This window comes from Gopherus flavomarginatus, chromosome 3 (assembly GCF_025201925.1).
Source record: "Gopherus flavomarginatus isolate rGopFla2 chromosome 3, rGopFla2.mat.asm, whole genome shotgun sequence".
Taxonomy (NCBI): Eukaryota; Metazoa; Chordata; order Testudines; family Testudinidae; genus Gopherus; species Gopherus flavomarginatus.
Genome location: NC_066619.1, coordinates 129516035 through 129534280, shown reverse-complemented (window position 1 = coordinate 129534280; position 18246 = coordinate 129516035). Strand labels below are relative to the sequence as shown.

At 42.1% G+C, this 18246-nt stretch overlaps 1 protein-coding gene across 13 annotated transcripts in view; it reads right to left on the bottom strand.

Moving 5' to 3' along the window:
- PIGG (phosphatidylinositol glycan anchor biosynthesis class G) overlaps positions 1 to 18246 on the bottom strand; it is a 132119-nt gene that overhangs the window by 84755 nt on the left and 29118 nt on the right. For 10 of the 13 annotated variants that reach the window (XM_050944340.1, XM_050944343.1, XM_050944348.1 and 7 more), the window contains 2 exons: positions 14513 to 14725; positions 1399 to 1616 (listed from right to left, as the gene is read on the bottom strand). In XM_050944340.1, the coding sequence (XP_050800297.1) occupies positions 1399 to 1616; positions 14513 to 14725 (431 nt within the window). The remainder of the gene's footprint in view (positions 1 to 1398; positions 1617 to 14512; positions 14726 to 18246) is intronic. The other 3 variants (XM_050944351.1, XM_050944352.1, XM_050944350.1) reach the window with 2 other exon arrangements.

Below are 18246 nucleotides of genomic sequence, written 5' to 3'. Positions count from 1 at the left end.
GCTCAGAGACTTCTGGAAAGGTGCCTCTATAGGGGTGAGGAGGAGAGTCCTGGACCAATATTTGGGAAATCAAGGCAAGATCTTCATCAGAATCCTCTTCCTCAAACTCTATATGGAATGGTGAAGCCCCAGGAGAAATGAGAGATGAAAAGGCCAGTACCAGGTGAATTTACAGCTATCTCAATGCCCTAAATAATGAAAGTATGTCAGAGCCAAGAGCAGAGAATCAGGAATCTCAGACACAGCCAGGTCTTGCAGAAAACAAAACTCCTGCAGTACAGAATGTGCTGTTTGTACAGAGCCAGTTGTCTGCATCAAAGTAGCAGCGGCTGCGGGAGCTGACAGCACCATGAGTCTCAGCCAGTCTGAGAGAAGTGTGGTTGTAGCCTGAGTGAACTTCTTTGGTACCAAGGAAGTAGAGGAAGAGCTCTTCTTGCCACCTCAGTCCGCTGACAGCACCGATGGATCTCTCCAGGTGCAAGGCTGCGTCATCTTTCTGTCAAATGGTGTCCTTGGTACCTGAGGAACCAGCAGCCTCGTGAGTACTGGACTGGAGAACAGATAGTGCTGATGTAGCTGAAGCCACTGACAACCTCTGCTTTTTAGAACTAGATTCCTTACCTGGTCAACTTGGTTTACAGTCTTTGGAAGACTTATGAGAGGAGTCTTGGGTTTTTCTCTTAGATGCCCTTGAGGAGTGTGGCTCAGAGAGTTGAGACAGCAGAGCTGCTCGGAGACTGGTGTATGGAATGTGAGGGGGGTCCCTTGGCCTGGGTCAGAAGCTGTATGGAGCAGAAGTTGAGGGCACTGAACTCTTTGCAGGAAGCACTCCTTTCCCAGGATTACCCCTTTAAGTACAAAGAATAAATGTTCCTACATCTGAGAATTTGACCCTGATTGCTGAAATGTGAACTTTACATCATCATTAAGCACAAACAGAACATTGGCATAGCTGCTCTTTTCTTTTTATATAGAGCAGCTCTGTTCATGAAGCAATATTGGCTAGTGGATACAAGAGCAGTTAAAGTTGGAGCACATCTGCACACTTACTGTAAATATCAAGGCATAGAAAGCATAAACCGAAGAGATTATACCAAAAGCTTCTTAACACTTATCCCATAAAATAATTTTGGTGTGTTAAAAAGTTATACTTCATCTTTCAATGGGAAAGAGTTAACATTGTGAAACAGTTCCCATTTCCGACAGTAATCATTACTAAGACCATACTATGTAATCAAAAGAGCAAATTGAATGTTTCTGCTCTTAGCTGCTTCATAACTAGATGTGAATTCACAAGAACATAAATTGGGAAGGGACCTCCTGGGACATCAAGTCCACTGTCCCCTAGCACAGCCAATGCCATCATACAACCTCCTTCCTAAACTTATCAATTCATACCTCCAGGACTATCACAGTCCCCACCATCATTGAATACATGTCGTATTGTGCCACTTGCTTGCTTAGTGAAGAACTCAGGATCTTCAGAGCCTCTAAATATTGCTTAAGGACCTTTTTGCCAAGGTTTAAGAGGACTTCTGAATTATTTCCCTCTAGGTAGAGTTTGATCCAATTCCCATGGGATTTTTCTGCTATCTTAAAATGCTCAAATCCAGGATCTAGTAAGAAAGGAACAGGTAAAAGGACAGGTAAGTAAATTAGTAATTATCAGAGTTCTGATTATATTTTTACACTTCCCAGGAAAACCTTGCTTCAGGACCTAAAACAATTGTAATTTCACCCCGAGAAAGATATAAATCCTAAATATGTAATCAAGTCTATAATGAGGTAATTACCCCAGAATAAGACTGATTAATCCCCAAACAAACAGTAAAGCCCTCAAAGTTGAAAATAAGTAAACCTACTGAAAACGAAAAATCTATAAAAAATTAGAAGAACTTTCCCAACTGACACACACTTATATACTTAAGTCTTGTCAGAACTCATATGTTCTCCATTAGGATCACTAGTTATTCATAATCAGTATAGACCAAGCTGGATATCATCTGTTGGTGGTTCTCTAGAGGGAACATCAGGTCTTTCCTTCAACTTGTGTAGGAAAAGCACCAGGAATTTGTATGTAATGTGATATGAACTATTTTATTTTAGTTTTAAACAATAACACTGCCAGCAATGCCTTTTCTGATTTAAAGTGTGAAGTTTTCCATATTTGTCTCACTATCCAATAAGACACGGCTTGTTTTCTGGGTTCTATCCAGCATATTCAAAATGTCTTTTTGCAATATGGAGCATGTAACTTACACTATTGATGGTAAAGAATGAGTTTGTTAGAGCCTTAAATCAGTGGATAAGCATAAAGCACACAGGTCAAGCCAGTCTCTCATTCAGAAGTGGACACAGGTACCATGAGACTAATATTAGACTGCATCCCTGAAAAGAAATCCTTTTAAAATGTCCAACCTGAAACACTGCAAGTAGCCTGATTTATCAGATTACCTACCAGCTAAGAATCAGGTCCCTTTCAAGCCTGATTCCTAAAACCCTAACTTTTAAAAACCTTGGTACAGTATGTTTGCAAGTTCCCAAGGTTCTCTACTGGAATTAATCCCTTTTAAAGGTTATAGTTTCACAGAAAAGTCCTGTTTCTTAGGAGCACACTATTAAGGAAGCTACAACAGCCAAAAGCGACAAAGAGTCCTGAGGCACCTTATAGACTAACAGACGTATTGGAGCATGAGCTTTCGTGGGTGAATACCCACTTCGTCAGATGTATTCACCCACAAAAGCTTATGCTCCAACACGTCTGTTAGTCTATAAGGTGCCACAGGACTCTTTGTCGCTTTTTACAGATCCAGACTAACACGGCTACCCTTCTGATACAGTAGCCAAGATATTTCCAAGACATGAAGACTTCAGCCCGATTGTCAAGCCTTTTAAATCTGAGTCCGTGAAAAGTGAAGGGATTATGATCAGATAGTCCGACCTTGTGCACGACACAAGCCATAGAATTTCACCAAATGGCTCCTGCACCCAATCCATCACTTCTTGTTGAGCTAGGGCACATCTTTTGGAGAGAGATTTCATCTGGATTTAAAGACTTCAAGTGACAGAAGCCACCACATCCCTAGGTAAATTGCTCCAATGGTTCATTACCTTATTTTAGTCTAAATTTTCTTAGCTTCAGCTTCCAGCACTGAATCTTATGTTTGCCTGATAAATGAAAGAACCCTCTGTCAAGTCTTCTGCTCACGCAGGTACTTGCAATCTGTAGTCAAGTCATCTCCTAAATGTTGCTTGGATAAACTAAATAAGCTAAACTTCTTTAGTCTCTTAGCTAGTGTCAATCGAATTTCTAGTATCAAGAAAAACAAATTTCAGCAAATCAAAGTTTTGAAAGGAACAACTTGAGAAATAACCCCTCACAAAATTGTTTTAGGGGTGGTTTTCAGAGTCACTGGCTTTGCCCAAGCGCTGGCCATGAAAATATGCATTTTCAAGGCCTTAAAGAGTTAACGTACCCTCGGGGAAGAAGGCGGTTTTATCAGGCAAGTACCAACATCTTCTGTAGAATCTAAGTTTTCATTTTAAAAATGAAGTTTCTAACGCTTATGGTTGCAAAGATAAGTTTCCAAATGTGAACTGTGAATTGAGGAACTGTAATCCTCCCAAGTCTGCACACAGAGCTGGTGCTCCTGCTCCTGTTGGTTTGTCAAGCTGCAGAAGTGAAAACTGCTGCTATACAGAAACTTCTAAGCAAAGGTAAAACTGACTGCAAATCTAAGAGCAGTAACAAAGGCAAGAGCGGAGTGGAAGACTCAAACTGAAGCTGTGGGAAAAATCCTATCAGAGAAACTGCCACCCTGCTCAGCAGCTAGAAATCTCAGGAACAAGGAGGGTGGCAGAGATGCACCTACACAGCTGCCAAGCTGTTGAAGGAAAATAATGTATCTTCTCCCTTCAAGAAGTCAGAGGGTGTTGCTTCAGTGGTGCCACACACTAATTAGTGAAAGTCTGATATGAAAGATGGAGGCCTCAAACATTTTGGTAGGAAACTATGCACGCTCTCCCTTCCAGCAGCCTGAAAAAGATTGTTTCTCAACTGGTCATTGTCTCTGGACAGTGGCCATCCCATATTTTCTATCAGTGCCCATGGCCAGCAACGTGTTGGAATACCCTGGCCATGCCCCCTTTAATTCCTGAATCCACAGGTTGCTGTGTAACCGTGGGCAAGTCACTTAATCTGTGCTTCAAAACCCTATCTATAAAATGGGGTGATCCTCCATTCCCTGTCTTGTCCTTTTGGTTTGTAAGCATTTGGGCCTGGAGCTATTTGGGACACCACTGTACCAGGCACTGTTGGAACCTCTAGACACTATTGTAAAACACATTTTCTGTTACAGAAAAATATAAAGTGAAGTAAAAACAGAAGAGTAAAAAGTTAATTTTCTTATTTCTGTTATGCTTTCAGAGTATTTATAAATATAAAGTTGATTCGCAATAAATTCAGTACAGGGTGAGCAGTACACAAGGAAAATACATCTTAGCCATTCACGGGGAGGTTTGAATTGTGTGGCAAGACAATTTTTTCCACACTGCCCAGTAACACCTTACTCTTCAGGCTGTTAAGTGTATGGTTTTCAAACTCCCTGTAGTTTTTTCTCTTCAGACTGTGCTTTTAAGCCTATCAACAGCTATCTCAAACCATAATTTAAAATAAAACAAGGTTGAACTACCTACCAATATTGCAAAGGCTAAGGTGACTGAAAGAAGAAATATCTGATATTTGCAAAGACAAAATGGACTTTCCCAGAGAGAATGGGAGATCTGTTATTCCAAGACTCATCTTCCTCAGTGCTCTCGGGAAGATTTGAGACGCAGAAGATAACTGCTAGTTTTTCAATTGTAGAAACTCATTTACTCTCTGTAAACATCTGAATAAGAGTTTTAGTACTCTCCCCCTGAGACTGTAGTGCCACCATCTTTACCTTTGGATTTTAACCAACTCCCTACAAATTCAGTTTTTCTCCCCACTCTAGGATGGAAAGCATCTAGTTTATTCAGTTACATCAAATTTTGTTCCAAGAAAGTTACAGACACAATATGGTGTCAAGGAAACATCCACTGAATATTTCAGTTGAGATAAGCAGAAGAATTTGTTGCAATAATAGTAAATGAATAAGGGCTCCTCTAGACAAACAATTTGTGTACTGCAACCTGGAGTGCAAGTCTATCCCCTGCTAGCCTGCCGTAAATCAACTGTCCATATGGTCCCTGCTACCAAGCACTAAAATTGCCTAGTACCCTTGGATATATTCCCATTTCAAAGCAGAGTTCCTGCAAGGTTTGCAGTAATGACTGTCAGACTTGAAGGTATTTTCTTTACCCCCAGGACTCTCACCAACTACCTTCTAAAGCAGCCTCCAACGGTTGTGAAATTAAGAATTCCATCCATGAATTTTTGGTGCATAATCTTCTAAGATTACAGATGATTTCAGCTAAATTTATTCCAGCAGTTACAATTTAAACCAGTACGTCCAGCACAAAAATTGAAGTTGCTGGAATCAAAGGACTTTTCTACTCTGAAGAGTGAATGGGTAAAAACGGCACTCACTCACTTGGGCCCATCTGCTCCTTGTTTATATTCAATTACAGCTGCTTACTTTAGGGACAGGGATTCTTTGCTTTTTTTAATACAACTTTTTACTCCCTGGCAGAGCTGCAGCTAGAAGTGTGAGCTAAATTCTTTTTCTTCTGCAGCAACAAAACTCTTTAGAGAGAGTTTGTCAGTTACAGCTGTGCAATCCTATTGAAGACAATGTTGCACACGTGTAACTGACTGCAATCATTCTGCCTGCAGAATCTTTTGAGGAATAATGCATGAGAACAGAAGGGCCCAGATTCAATTTGCATGACTGGTTGAACTTAGAAACTTTACTTAATATTGAATCTTGAATGACAAATGGAACATCAGAATGCCTTTTTACAGTCATTTTTCAGTGTAGACTGACTTCATATTGCCATCCCAAATCCCCTTATTGTTGTGATCACTGTACAGCCACTTCTGCCCTGAAACAAATCTCCATTTATATACACTGCCTGGTTTGAGACTTAATATTACAAAGGTATTAAACTTTTCCTCTGCTAATTTTTCCTTCTGTACCATTTTCACTTACAGCAGTGTTTCGTAGATTGGCCTCTGTGTACCCCTGGGGGTACACAGGCACCGCTGATCCACTCCTCCCACTCCTTCTCAGCACCTCCTGAACAGCTATTCCCTGGCATGCAGGAGGCACTGGGAGGGAGAGGGAGGAACGGGGACAGGACACACTCGGGGGAGGGTCAGAATCATGTCCGGGGCCACTGGCCCCACTGATCAACTCCTCCCCCTCCTTCCCAGCACCTCCTGCATGCTGGCATGGGGGGAGGGAAGAGACAGGGAAGAGGAGGGGTAGGGGTGGGGACTCGGGAGAAGGGGTGGAGTGGGGCCAGGGTCTGGGGCTGAGCGGGAGGCTTGGGAGTCCATGGCAAATTTTTAAATCAAAATGCGGGTCCTCGGGTTACTAAAGTTTGAGAACCGTTGTCTTATGGATTAGTTAAGTGTGAGGCTTGGCAAGATACCTCTAACTGTTGTAATCAAAGCTGCATCTTTCATATCAGCCCCTGTCTAGTATACATGATCAGTCTGAACCTGAACTCATTTCTGGCTGCTGGAAAGAAGAAGAAACTTTCTCTTTCCTCCTTATGAACCCAGAGGAGTGCTGGCTGCTCCAAGGACTCCTTACTTTACCTTTCACCCCAAGCCTTCTAGATGCAGAAAGAAGATGGGAGAAGAACAGAGTAAAAGTGATGAAGGGTCCAAGCACCTACATGTAATGAGGAAAAGACTCCATTCTATTCCTTCACCCGCATTCTTCGGAACCTCCTCTCTCTCTCCACTTAATCTCTGCCCACACCATTCCAGAACAGCATCAGCAGGAAATTGACGTGATTCTTCACAGTTTCATTGCAGCCCAAATGTGTCTTATCAGCAATGACATGAACCAGAGTCTAGTTATTTTACTTTGCTGCTTCCTGGCAGAGCTTAGAGCAGCAGCAGAGGCACTGGAGGCACTTCCAGATGCCAAAGACAACACTTCACTGGTTTGCATATGTATATTCATCTCCATAAGCAGAAGGGCTAGAACCGTGTTTTTAAAACAAAAAATCTGGAGAAATTGATGAGTCTGATCCCCTGGCTTGTCAGGGAGAGCTTCCCACTCACTACCCGCAAATGAACTTTCCAAGCCAAGTACTACACCATTTCACAGGACTGTAGATCTAACATGCTATTTTAGTCTATTTATGGGGTACTTTATACAGAAAGCATGTTTTCCTTTGTAATCTTATTTGGACACTACTATATAGCACTTCAATATGCTAAATAGGTATTTAAATTTGTAAATAAAAAATATACCTGAGAAATAGCACATGGTCACATAAAACTATAATCTAACAAATACGAGGATAGTATGAAGTTACCTTCACTCCAAATTTGCTAACTTATGCTTGTGATGTTCTGTACCTCGGGGGAATACCCAGCACCCCCATGTTCATCCTTATAATATAATTGTGTCGTATCTAATGCAAAGTGTGTCATCTCGAGTGTCTTCAAAAAGCTCATAATGTACTGAGCATTGTTATTATGGTAATGTTATAGCAAAGTTTTTATAGTAACGTTATAGGATATAATTTCATGTATACAGTTATGAGGCTGAAAATGTGTTCAAGGCCAGGCAGAAACTCTCTAAGAGCAGAGGCGCAGTTCACACCTCATCAGGGCATGTATAGGACAAACCCAGCCCAGCCTCACAGGAACAAAGGACATTGGCCTAGGCAACAACAAAGGATCTGCTGGACTCCTGAGTGAGTCCTTCCCTTGGTCAGTTTGGGACTATGATGAAGTAATGCTCACCTGACTCTGAAGGGGGGAGGCAAAGCCAAGAGGGAAGAACGAACATGATAAAAGGGAGACATTTGCCATGCTCTTCCACCTCCGTTTACAGATACCACCACCAAGCGACTAAAGCACTGATCAAAGGGGAGAGCCTGGCTGAAGGGCAACCAACCAGCCTGTGGTGAGAAGCATCTAAGTTTGTACGGGCATTGGAAGTGTTAAGATCAGCTTAGAATGTGTTTTGCTTTTATTTCATTTGACCACATCTGACTTGTTATGCTTTGACTTACAATCACTTAAAATTTATCTTTGTAGTTAATAAATCTTTTTGGTTTGAAGCGTGTCAGACTCTCATTGGGATAACAAGCCTAGTACATATCAATTTCTTTGTTAAATTGACACATTCATATAACCTTGCAGTGCCCAGCGGGCATAACTGGACACTGCAAGACGGAGGTTCCTAGGTTTGTGTCTGGGACCAGACACATTAGCTAGTGACATTCGGTTGCACAATCCAAGGAGCAGCTTACATGCTGGAGGCTGTGCGTGAACAGCCCAGGAATAGGGATTCTCACAGCAGAGCAAGGTAAGGATGGCTCCCAAAGTGAAGGACTGGAATGACCTAGCACATCACCAGTCCAGCCAACACCAGATGGGAACATCACAATGCTTAAGAGCAATATTGTTTATATTTTTGCACTGGATTTTTTTAACATCAACATTAATTCTCCATCTTTGTTATTCCAAATACATCTATTTTTAAAAACAGTTGAATCTAACCACAATTTGACAGCTACAAATAATCCAGTTCTAAGAAAGCTATATAAGAAACTAATATATAGGTGAATGTCCTTGTGGCTCTGTAACTCCTACCTTCTCAAGCAAAGAGAGAAGAAAATGCTTAAATTCAGTGCATTAGTAACAGCACTATGGTGGACATATCTGGGTTATGGAGACTTAAGAATTCTGGTTGGATTTTATTCCTGACTGCTATATAGTGGATTGGATACAGCAGATTTACATGAAAACAATGATTATCAAACATAAGACAATTCGTTCATTTCAGTTTTTTGAGGTAGTTCAAACATTTACATTTGCCATTATGGTATGGTTATAACCTCAAAAGACACTGGGTTTGCTTTTCTTCAGATGAAATTATTTTTTCCACGTCACTTAATCACTTATCTTTTAAGTCCTCCTGCTGAATTCAGTTTTTTGTAGATCACTGAGCATGTCAAGTTCTATTTTACTAGATTTTGTAACATGCACTCCCAATGTGCAGCTTATGCTGTCTCAATGTCTTGCAGATCCCCTGGTTAAGAGCAGGATTCAAGCAATAGGTAGCTCTTATAAATGTGGCTGTAATTATGCATGTTAATTCAGAATTATGTACTTCCATTCACACACACCATACAAGCTCCCTAGGACATTTCATTTTCTGACAGTAGGAAGATTGCTCTCCTAGAGTAACTGAAGTAACATTACGTAATGCATTTGTATTTCCACTGAAACATCGAGGACCACAAAGAATAATATAAAACAAGATTTTGACCAAACTCCATAAGATAATTATGTAAGACTATTTTATGGCATAAATCATAGGAAAGAGTTTCAAAGTCTTATTTAACTTAAAAAGGGGGAGGATTAATCCAGGGGAAGCCAACCTATGGCACACGTGCCTAAGGCGGCACACGAGCTGATTTTCAGTGGCACTCACACTGCCCGGGTCCTGGCCACCAGTCCGGGGGTTTCTGCATTTTAATTTAATTTTAAATGAAGCTTCTTAAACATTTTTGAAACCTTATTTACTTTACATACAACAATAGTTTAGTTATATATTATAGACTTATAGAAAGAGACCTTCTAAAAACATTAACATGTATTACTGGCACGCGAAACCTTAAATCAGAGTGAGTAAATGAAGACCCAGCACACCACTTCTGAAAGGTTGCTGACCTCTGGATTAATCTTTTGCTCTCACTTCTTCCCAGTCTCTCCACCCTGAGCCTCCTTTCTCATCATGCGTCATGAATTTTCCTGGATAAAGCTAGAATTATCTGTCCCCCAGGGAAGTTCATAAGTGTCAGTTAGGAGGGAGGGGCTGACAGCTGGGCCTCATTAAGGACACAAGCCTTTTAGCCTCTGAGTTGAAGAGGAGGCCTTCTGATTCAGGGAGGAACAAAGTCTTCCTGGAATCTAGGCCAAGATGATCTCTGCATACCCGGTGTATGTGGCCACATCTTCCATTACACTGGGTAGCTTTGTACTGCTCCCAAGGTCAAAAGCTGCCTCAAAACCAGCTGTCCCAGTGACAAGAGTCTTCATACAAAATGGGAAATGACTGCCTAAGAAGGATTAGTTCAGAAAGGGATCTGGGAATCATAGTAGATCACAAGCTAAATATGAGTCAGCAGTGTAACAGTGTTTGCAAAAAAAAGCAAACACTCTGGGATGGATTAGCAGGCGTGTTGAAAGCAAGACACCAAAGGTAATTCTTCTGCTCTACTTCATTCTGATTCTTCTGCTCTACTTCATGCTCTTCAATGGAGCCGCGGGACCAGCGGACCCTCCGCAGGCACGCCTGCGGGAGGTTCACCACAGCCACGGGACCAGCGACTGGCAGAGTGCCCCCCACGGCATGCTGCCATGCTTGGGGCGGCGAAATGTCTAGAGCCGCCCCTGGGAGTAGTGTGTCAATTCTGGGTGCCACATTTCAGGAAAGATGTAAACAAATTGGAAAAAATCCAAAGAGCAACAAAAATGATTAAAGGGCTAGAATACATGACCTATGAGAGAAGACTGAAAAAACTGGGTTTGGTTTGTCTGGAGAAGAGAAAATCAAGAGGGGACATAACAGTTTTCAAGTACATAAAAGGTTGTTACAAGGTGGAGGGAAGTAAATTGTTCTTGTTAACCTCTAAGGATAGGACAAGAAGCAATGGGCCACACTGTCCGGATGCCTGACTCCAGACTGCCAAAACAAGTCTTCTACTCTCAACTCAGCCAAGGCAGAAAAACCTCAGAGGAGGGCAGAAAAAATGTTACAGGGATGTCCTCAAGGTTAACAGGAGGAAATTCAACATTAATGTCAACTTGTGGGAATTTATAACCCAGGACCGACAACAATGGAGGAACTACTGGAGACAGGGAACTCAGCACTTGGAAAATCAGATGCAACTACATGTAATGGAAGAACAGAAGTGAGACAGCGTGTAATATGGCCCGACCTAATACCCGAAGGTCACCCTCCCTGCTCGAAAACACATCTGCAACACGGCAGAGTCTGCAGCTCCAGAATAGGCTTCAGTCATCAATGGACCCACAGATCATTTGAAATGGACAATCCATGAAAGACAATCATCCTCAACTTTGAGGGATTCCTGATGATATACATACATATACACATATACACACACCTCTACCTTTTTTCAGGCACCCAAGCATCATATTTAATACATTTATTGCTGATGCTACACACTGGACAGATTTTTTTTTCAGTTCACTACCTTAGCCTGTTACTCCTTGATCATTTTCCCCTTCAAAAGATCCTACTGCTTTTGGCCTCAAGGGACAAGAAAAGTTCAAACTACGTTCAGAAAAAATTGTTATTTCATATTTATATCCATCATCTGAAATTTCTCAAGGCATCATAGTTTTTAACTGGCCAAAACACAGAGTTTGCAAGCTTCAACTCACAACCAATCTCCTCCTTGAATTAAACGTTTCTTATCCCTGCTAATTTCTGGTTAGCAGCTTCTCCACCACAAATAAGTATTGCATCTTCTCTGTAGAATTCAGAGGTGATCCAACCGGCACTCAAGGTTCCAGTTGCCAGAAGCTGGGAATGGGTGACGGGGATGGATCATGTGATGATTCCCTGTTCTGTTCATTCCCTCTGGGACACCTGGCACTGACCACTGTCGGAAGACAGGATATTAGGCTAGATGGACCCCTGGTCTGACCCAGTAAGGCCGTTCTTATGTTATGATCTAAGCACTGCTGTTCAACTCAGGCCACTAGAAGAATTTTTTAAAACCTGCAGAAGCCCTCCAGCAACCTATTAGCATTCAGACAACCTGAAATTACATTAACTAACCTAAATATATAATTGCCTTCAAGTCTCTCTTTAGAGAAAAAAAATTATTTTGTACTCCAGTCATTTACCAGACTATCATAGTGAGCTGTATGAGAAGAGAATCTGCTAAGAGAAAGAAAATTAGCAGGCAAGAAATTTCTCATTCTGCGGCACAGCTTCTCTTCTCATTCATCACAAGTGGGAAGCAGTGAGCAGTGATTCACAGACATAGGAATAAAGGATAAAGCAGATTTCGTCATTATGGTAAAGTTACCAGCAGAAACAGAAGTTGCCCCTAAAAAGCAAATCCTTGTAATTTAAAAAAGTATGTGAGATCCAATACAGTCACACCTTCTTCTACCAAAGGATGCTTGTACAGAGGAATGGAAGCCTAAATTGCAAGACTTCCTCTGATGAGCCTCAGACTTGTCTCCCACAGTGTCAGGTATCTTGAAAATCTCCATGAATGGTAACCCAGATACTTAGCATGTAAATGGTGCAAGATTTTAACATCTTGCCTGGTGCAACTTTGAGGCCTTATGTCCTGGCATTTTGGTTGGAATGAGATGAACAAGGAACAATTGGTGTGTTCACTTCATATGCTTGAGATTTTTTATTGCTCTTGGAGTGCCCATTTATGCCACCCACTTCTAAAGGCATGCTAAGGATTGACACAAAATGGGATAATTATTTTCCAGGAATTACGGAAAGAAGAATTTACCTTGAGCATAAAGGTTTCTCAAGCTCTAATAGCAGCAAGGGCAGCTACCCACTTTGTCCTGGTGCTCAGTTGTAGGCCCCATTGCTGTACAACAAACAGCACTGTACAAAGATACAGGCTGTTAATTGTAGGTGGTCCAGGTCCTAATGAAATGGGGTGCCTGCTATAAAAAGTCTAGTCTTTCCTGGAGGTGTCACAGGCTGTCTATGAAGTTCACAGAAATGTTTTCTGGACCAGTGGAGAAGTAGGACGAAGATCTGAATTCTTTTCTATATCCTTTGTATGAATGGTCCTGAAACACATTACATCTCTCTCTTTGCCTGGAGCATAATATCCATTGCCACAGAGAAGCTTTGACCTCTGGTTACTCCCCGGTTTGGGAGGAAGAGATACTTGTGCTTCAGCTCGGAAGCCAGCCTCTAACGGGAGGTAGGAGGAAACTTGCCTAAAGGGAATGTTATGCCATAACTTACTGGCCACTGTCAGACACAATACTGGACTATGAACCACTGGTCTGACCCTACAGGGCCATGTCTATGCTTTCTTTTTCCAAACACACAACTGACACAGCTGTCCAAGTAAGCTGAAGGGATAAGTACTTTAGATTTGGGGAATTCACCCTCTAGGTATGCTCTCCTGCCTTCAGGATTGTTTCCATAGTGAGTGTGCATGATTGGCTGAGAGTGAAAACTGGACTGGCTTTCAGCACGTTTGTATTTGCCTGCCCACAAAGACCCATTTAGATGTGATCCACAAATGACACTTAATTTTGCATTGCCTCTGGAGGAATTTCTACAAGCACATTGAGAAATCCCATTCAGGAGATTGCATAGCACCAGCTGTTCAGTGGGGATAACTGGTTATAGATGATCATTGATACTAAGAGGTTTTTGTTCTTGGCAAATCTTTACCACGATGGTATAATTATGGCCAGAGTCATGCCTGTTTTGACCCCAGGTCAGCAATTCTCTGCAGTAGATTCAAAAAGTTCCGGATTTTGAACTGCTGTGTTTGAATCCTTTCCAATAGCTAGCAAGTTATGCATGGGTCTGTCTCTCTGTACTGAGCACTGACTACCTTTTCATCCATGAACAAGTATATACATAAGAAATGTCAGGTGGTCACAAGTTAAGACTCACTGCAGAGGGTAGAACAAAAGGAGGCATCTTGTACAAGAATTATAATATCTCTTACACGAATGCTCCCTCTGCCTTTGTTATGTTGAGGATTTTGTTTGGGGGAGTGGGGAGGAATCTAAATTTCCTTGACAGCTTCAGTTTTCTCCCCTCTGCTAGGAGAATAGTCTCTTCTTAAATACCTTAGGTGCTGGTAGCAAGCAACAGATTTCTGTGTTGGCTTTGACAGTGATGAATGAGGCCTTTATATATATTCTCAGCTACTAATTTCTTTGAGAAACATGTGCTATCATAACACTAAAGTAGTGAAGTTGGGTATTATTTCTTTAATTACATAGAAGTCAGTAGCTCCTGCACAGAGTGCCTCATTCATGGATTTACACATCAAACTTCAGTCACATCTGACTTTACTTGAGATGCCTACTTTATGTGATCATGTCTCTTGCCCTTTGATTAGCAGCTTGACCCCATATCTATGAACCTTAATTTAAAATGGCATGCAACAACAAACACTAATATGCTTAATTTAGCATGTACTGTTCCCAGAACTCACCTCGACTGACCTATCAGTTTGTATTGGTGAGTTGTGTTCTTGTTCCTAAAAACCTCGAATTGAAGTTTAAGTGTCTCCTGCTGATTGAGAAACAGGACACTGCTAGATACTAGAAAAATAACTTCAATTGACTTACCCTTTTCATATGTCGGCATGTTCTCCTGAAGTAGTGTACTAAGCTGGAACCCATTTAAATGCAAGAACCTTAGTTGTTCTCTCATTGTCTTCCCTTCTATAACGGAGAGTATAATATTCCCAACACTGTTTCTTGAAATTGGCAGGCCAAGACCTATTGCCAACGTAGCAGCTAAGTCCGTCTGTTGCACAAGTTCTGACTGTTTTAAAGGGCCTAGAATAAGAAGGAGAATACTTATATTACAAAATGATTCTGATTTGGAAGGAGGAGCTGCCAGCTTGGGTAGTCTCCATACGTGTTCATGTGAACTAGATCAGACATCTTCCCACACCAGGGGCTGCTTAAAAACAGATTGCTTGGTCACAGTATAGCTCCTCTTCCTTTCCAGCTGCTGCACCGCAATAGAGGACAGCAAAAGTGTTATTAAATTCTTACGCAACATTACTCTTCCACATTAGTAATTATTGTAGTTTTAAGCAAACATGCATGTAATTATGAATAGGACAGGATGGTCCATGAAACCACCTTTGAACTAAGTTGTGGTCCACATTATGAAAGTGCATGACAATCCCTGTACTATATAAAACACTAACGAAGTTGGAGGTGACATTCACTGAAGCATACACTGTGAACTATTCTCAGATTTAAAAAATTCTGTGACTAATAATTTGAAATAACACATATTCATCATTTTCTTGAAACTTATTATCTGTATTGAGATGACACCCAAAGACTGACTTAATATCTGGGCTCCAACATGCTAGGCAAAAAGCACAAGAGATTTTAACCAGGAGGAACTAAAGCTGCAATTCTGCTATTACACGTAAGCAGGCCTAATGATTTCAATGAGGCTTTGTGCAGGGTACCACCGCATGCTGCAGCTTGCAGGATCAGGGCCTCAAGGCCAACCCCATAGACCCTTCAACACATGAATAACTTCACTCACATGAGTGCTATTGTGTGCATGCATATGTGCTTAAGTGCTTGCTGTGTCAGGTGCTAACTTTCTGTAAAAACTATCAGCGTTTCCTTGTGTGTGTGCCTTGCAAGCTGCATGACGGCATTTTAAAAGATACTTTTAAGAGCTTGTGTCTACAAGAATAGCCAAGATGGGTCCTGCTATAAATAAATTCACTTCCTGAGAAAAGATCACTACAGTGTCTATTACTCTTATAGCGCCTTGTTAGAGCATTAGAAGTTCTCTTCTCATTTTCAGTCTTGCTTTGATGGTGTGACCCTAAGAGTCCCTCAATTCAACTGGCAGAGGGTGCACCATACTGCAACTTACATCAGGCCTGACACACTGTTCCCAACACACTGTTGCCATAATATGTATCTAAATATGAATCTAAAGCAGAGGTGGGCAAACTACGGCAGATGTGACTGTCCTGCCAGGACTTTGAGCTCCCGGCCGGGGAGGGTTCCCCCTCCCCCGCAGCCTCAGCTCGCTGTACCGCCAGCCCTCTGGGTGGCGGGGCTACGAGCTCCTGCAGGGCAGCACGGTGGGGTGGCTAACTCCGGTCGGGAGGTGTGGCTGCCAGTCCTGCTGCTCTGAATGGCATGGTAAGGGGGCAGGGAGCAGTGGGATTGATAAGGGGCAGAAGGTCCGGGGGGGGCAGTCAGGGGGACAGGGAGCAGTTGGATGGGGCGGAGGTTCGGGGGGACGGTCAGGGGATGGGGAACAGTGGGGGTTGGATAGGAATAGGAGTCCCAGGGGACAGGGGTATGGATAGGGGTCACGGCAGTCAGGGGAAAGGGAGCAGGGGAGGGGTTAGATAGAGGGTGGGGTCCCAGATGGTGGTCAGGGAGCAGGATGTGTTGAGGGTTCTGATAGGGGGGGGGGAAATGGGAGGGGACAGGCTGTTTGGGGAGGCACAACCTTCCGTACCCAGTGCTCGATACAATTTCAGAACCCCAATGTGGTCCTCAAGCCAAAAAAAGTTTTCCCACTCCTGATCTAAAGGGTGCCATGTAAGGTATCATATGTAAACCAGTGAAACACTGGTCCTGGAAATCATGGTAGGTTGCATACAAAGAGTTATAGGCATGCACTGGAAACAGGTTCTTCAAAGGTGTTTGGAAAGCAGTCCATAAACCCAGCCTTCTTATCAGAGGGACTTTGACAAGAGGGTATACAGGCAGAGAACAATTACACAGAAGGTAAACAAAGTAATCAAACCTAGAAGAAGAGCAAATTATGATGAGGATGTGAAATCAGCTTAGTTAGCACACTTGGGACCCCCGAGTCTGAATCCTGCTTCCCAGCAGATCACCCTGACTCTTTAGGCAAAGACAATGAACTTTGGAAAATACAAGGAAGCAAAAAGCCACTGGAGTTAGCTATGACTTAGACCACATAGGGAACTGAATCCTCTGAGCATATGAACACGGGATTCTCTTGGCCTGAAAGGCAGGAGCTGCTGGTAACTTGATCTAAGTGAGAAACCTGCTTATGAAAAGATTGTAACTTGCTAAAATTATGTTTTAGTGACTGAAAGCATGTTTTGTTTGTAAAACTGTCTTTTATTCTTGCTTAGAATCAATGAAATCTCTGGTCATGTCTACACTAGCAAGTTTACAGCAGCACAGCTATACCGATACAGTTGTGCCACTGTAAGGCCGCTCATGTAGCTGCACTATGCCAACAGGAGAGAGCTCTCCCGTCGACATAATAAAACCACCTAAATGAGCGGTGGTAGCTAGGTAGGCAGGAGGGCATCTCCAAACAACATAATGCTGTGCAAAATGAATGTCGCTTGAGGGGCGCTTTTCTCACACCCCTGAGCAACATAGGCTTTGCCGACATAAGTGGAAGTGTAGACATTGCCTCTGTTCCTCATTAATAAACTTTTTCTTAGTTTTAAAAGAACCATCTCCGTGCTGTTATATTGAACTAAGTGAGAGCCTTCAGCAAATCTAACAGACTGATGTGTCTGGAGGCAGTAAACAATTTCTGTGAATATCCAGCGAGAGAGAACAGACACTGCTGGGAGACATCTCTGGGGAACTCATGTTCACAGATTGTTACCTGTAAGGCAAGATTTAAACTGGCAGAGCCTTGAGGCATTTGCTGGCAAGGCAGACAAGCTGCTGGTCAGGGGCCTGATGCATAGTTTAGCAGCAACAAAGCTCTCATTTGCTGAGACAGAAGGTAACAGTGGCTTACAGTTCTGGGAGTCCTAAGTAGAATGTTACAAACGGTTCCTATTTATTCCCATGCTCATTCAAAATGCCACCTACAATCCTTAAGTCTTCTTTGCATGTAATCCTTGCATGCTAGTCTCAGCAACTTTCAGAATGTTATTAAAGACAAAAATGCATCCGACGAAGTGGGTATTCACCCACGAAAGCCCATGCTCCAATACGTCTGTTAGTCTATAGGATGCCACAGGACTCCCTGCTGCTATTAAAGATAAAAAGTTACCTACTGGTATACTTGATTGGTAACAACTGGTTGATATGTAGATTATACCAAATTTATTTAGTAGCAATTGGGATTTGCATCTCCCTAATAGGTTACACAAGTAATACTTGACCAGCACACTAATTCAAATATAACTGCCAGTAGGATTACCCAATTTGCATAAACAAGATCTACCAAATTAAACATAGCCTGAATTATTTGCTCATTTGCAAGAGTAAGACCATTTAGAAAGAGTGACTAAAATTCCAACTAGAGAGAGAATGGATAGCAAGGGAAAGCTACGTATGAGTTGCAAGGCTCACTATTCGTA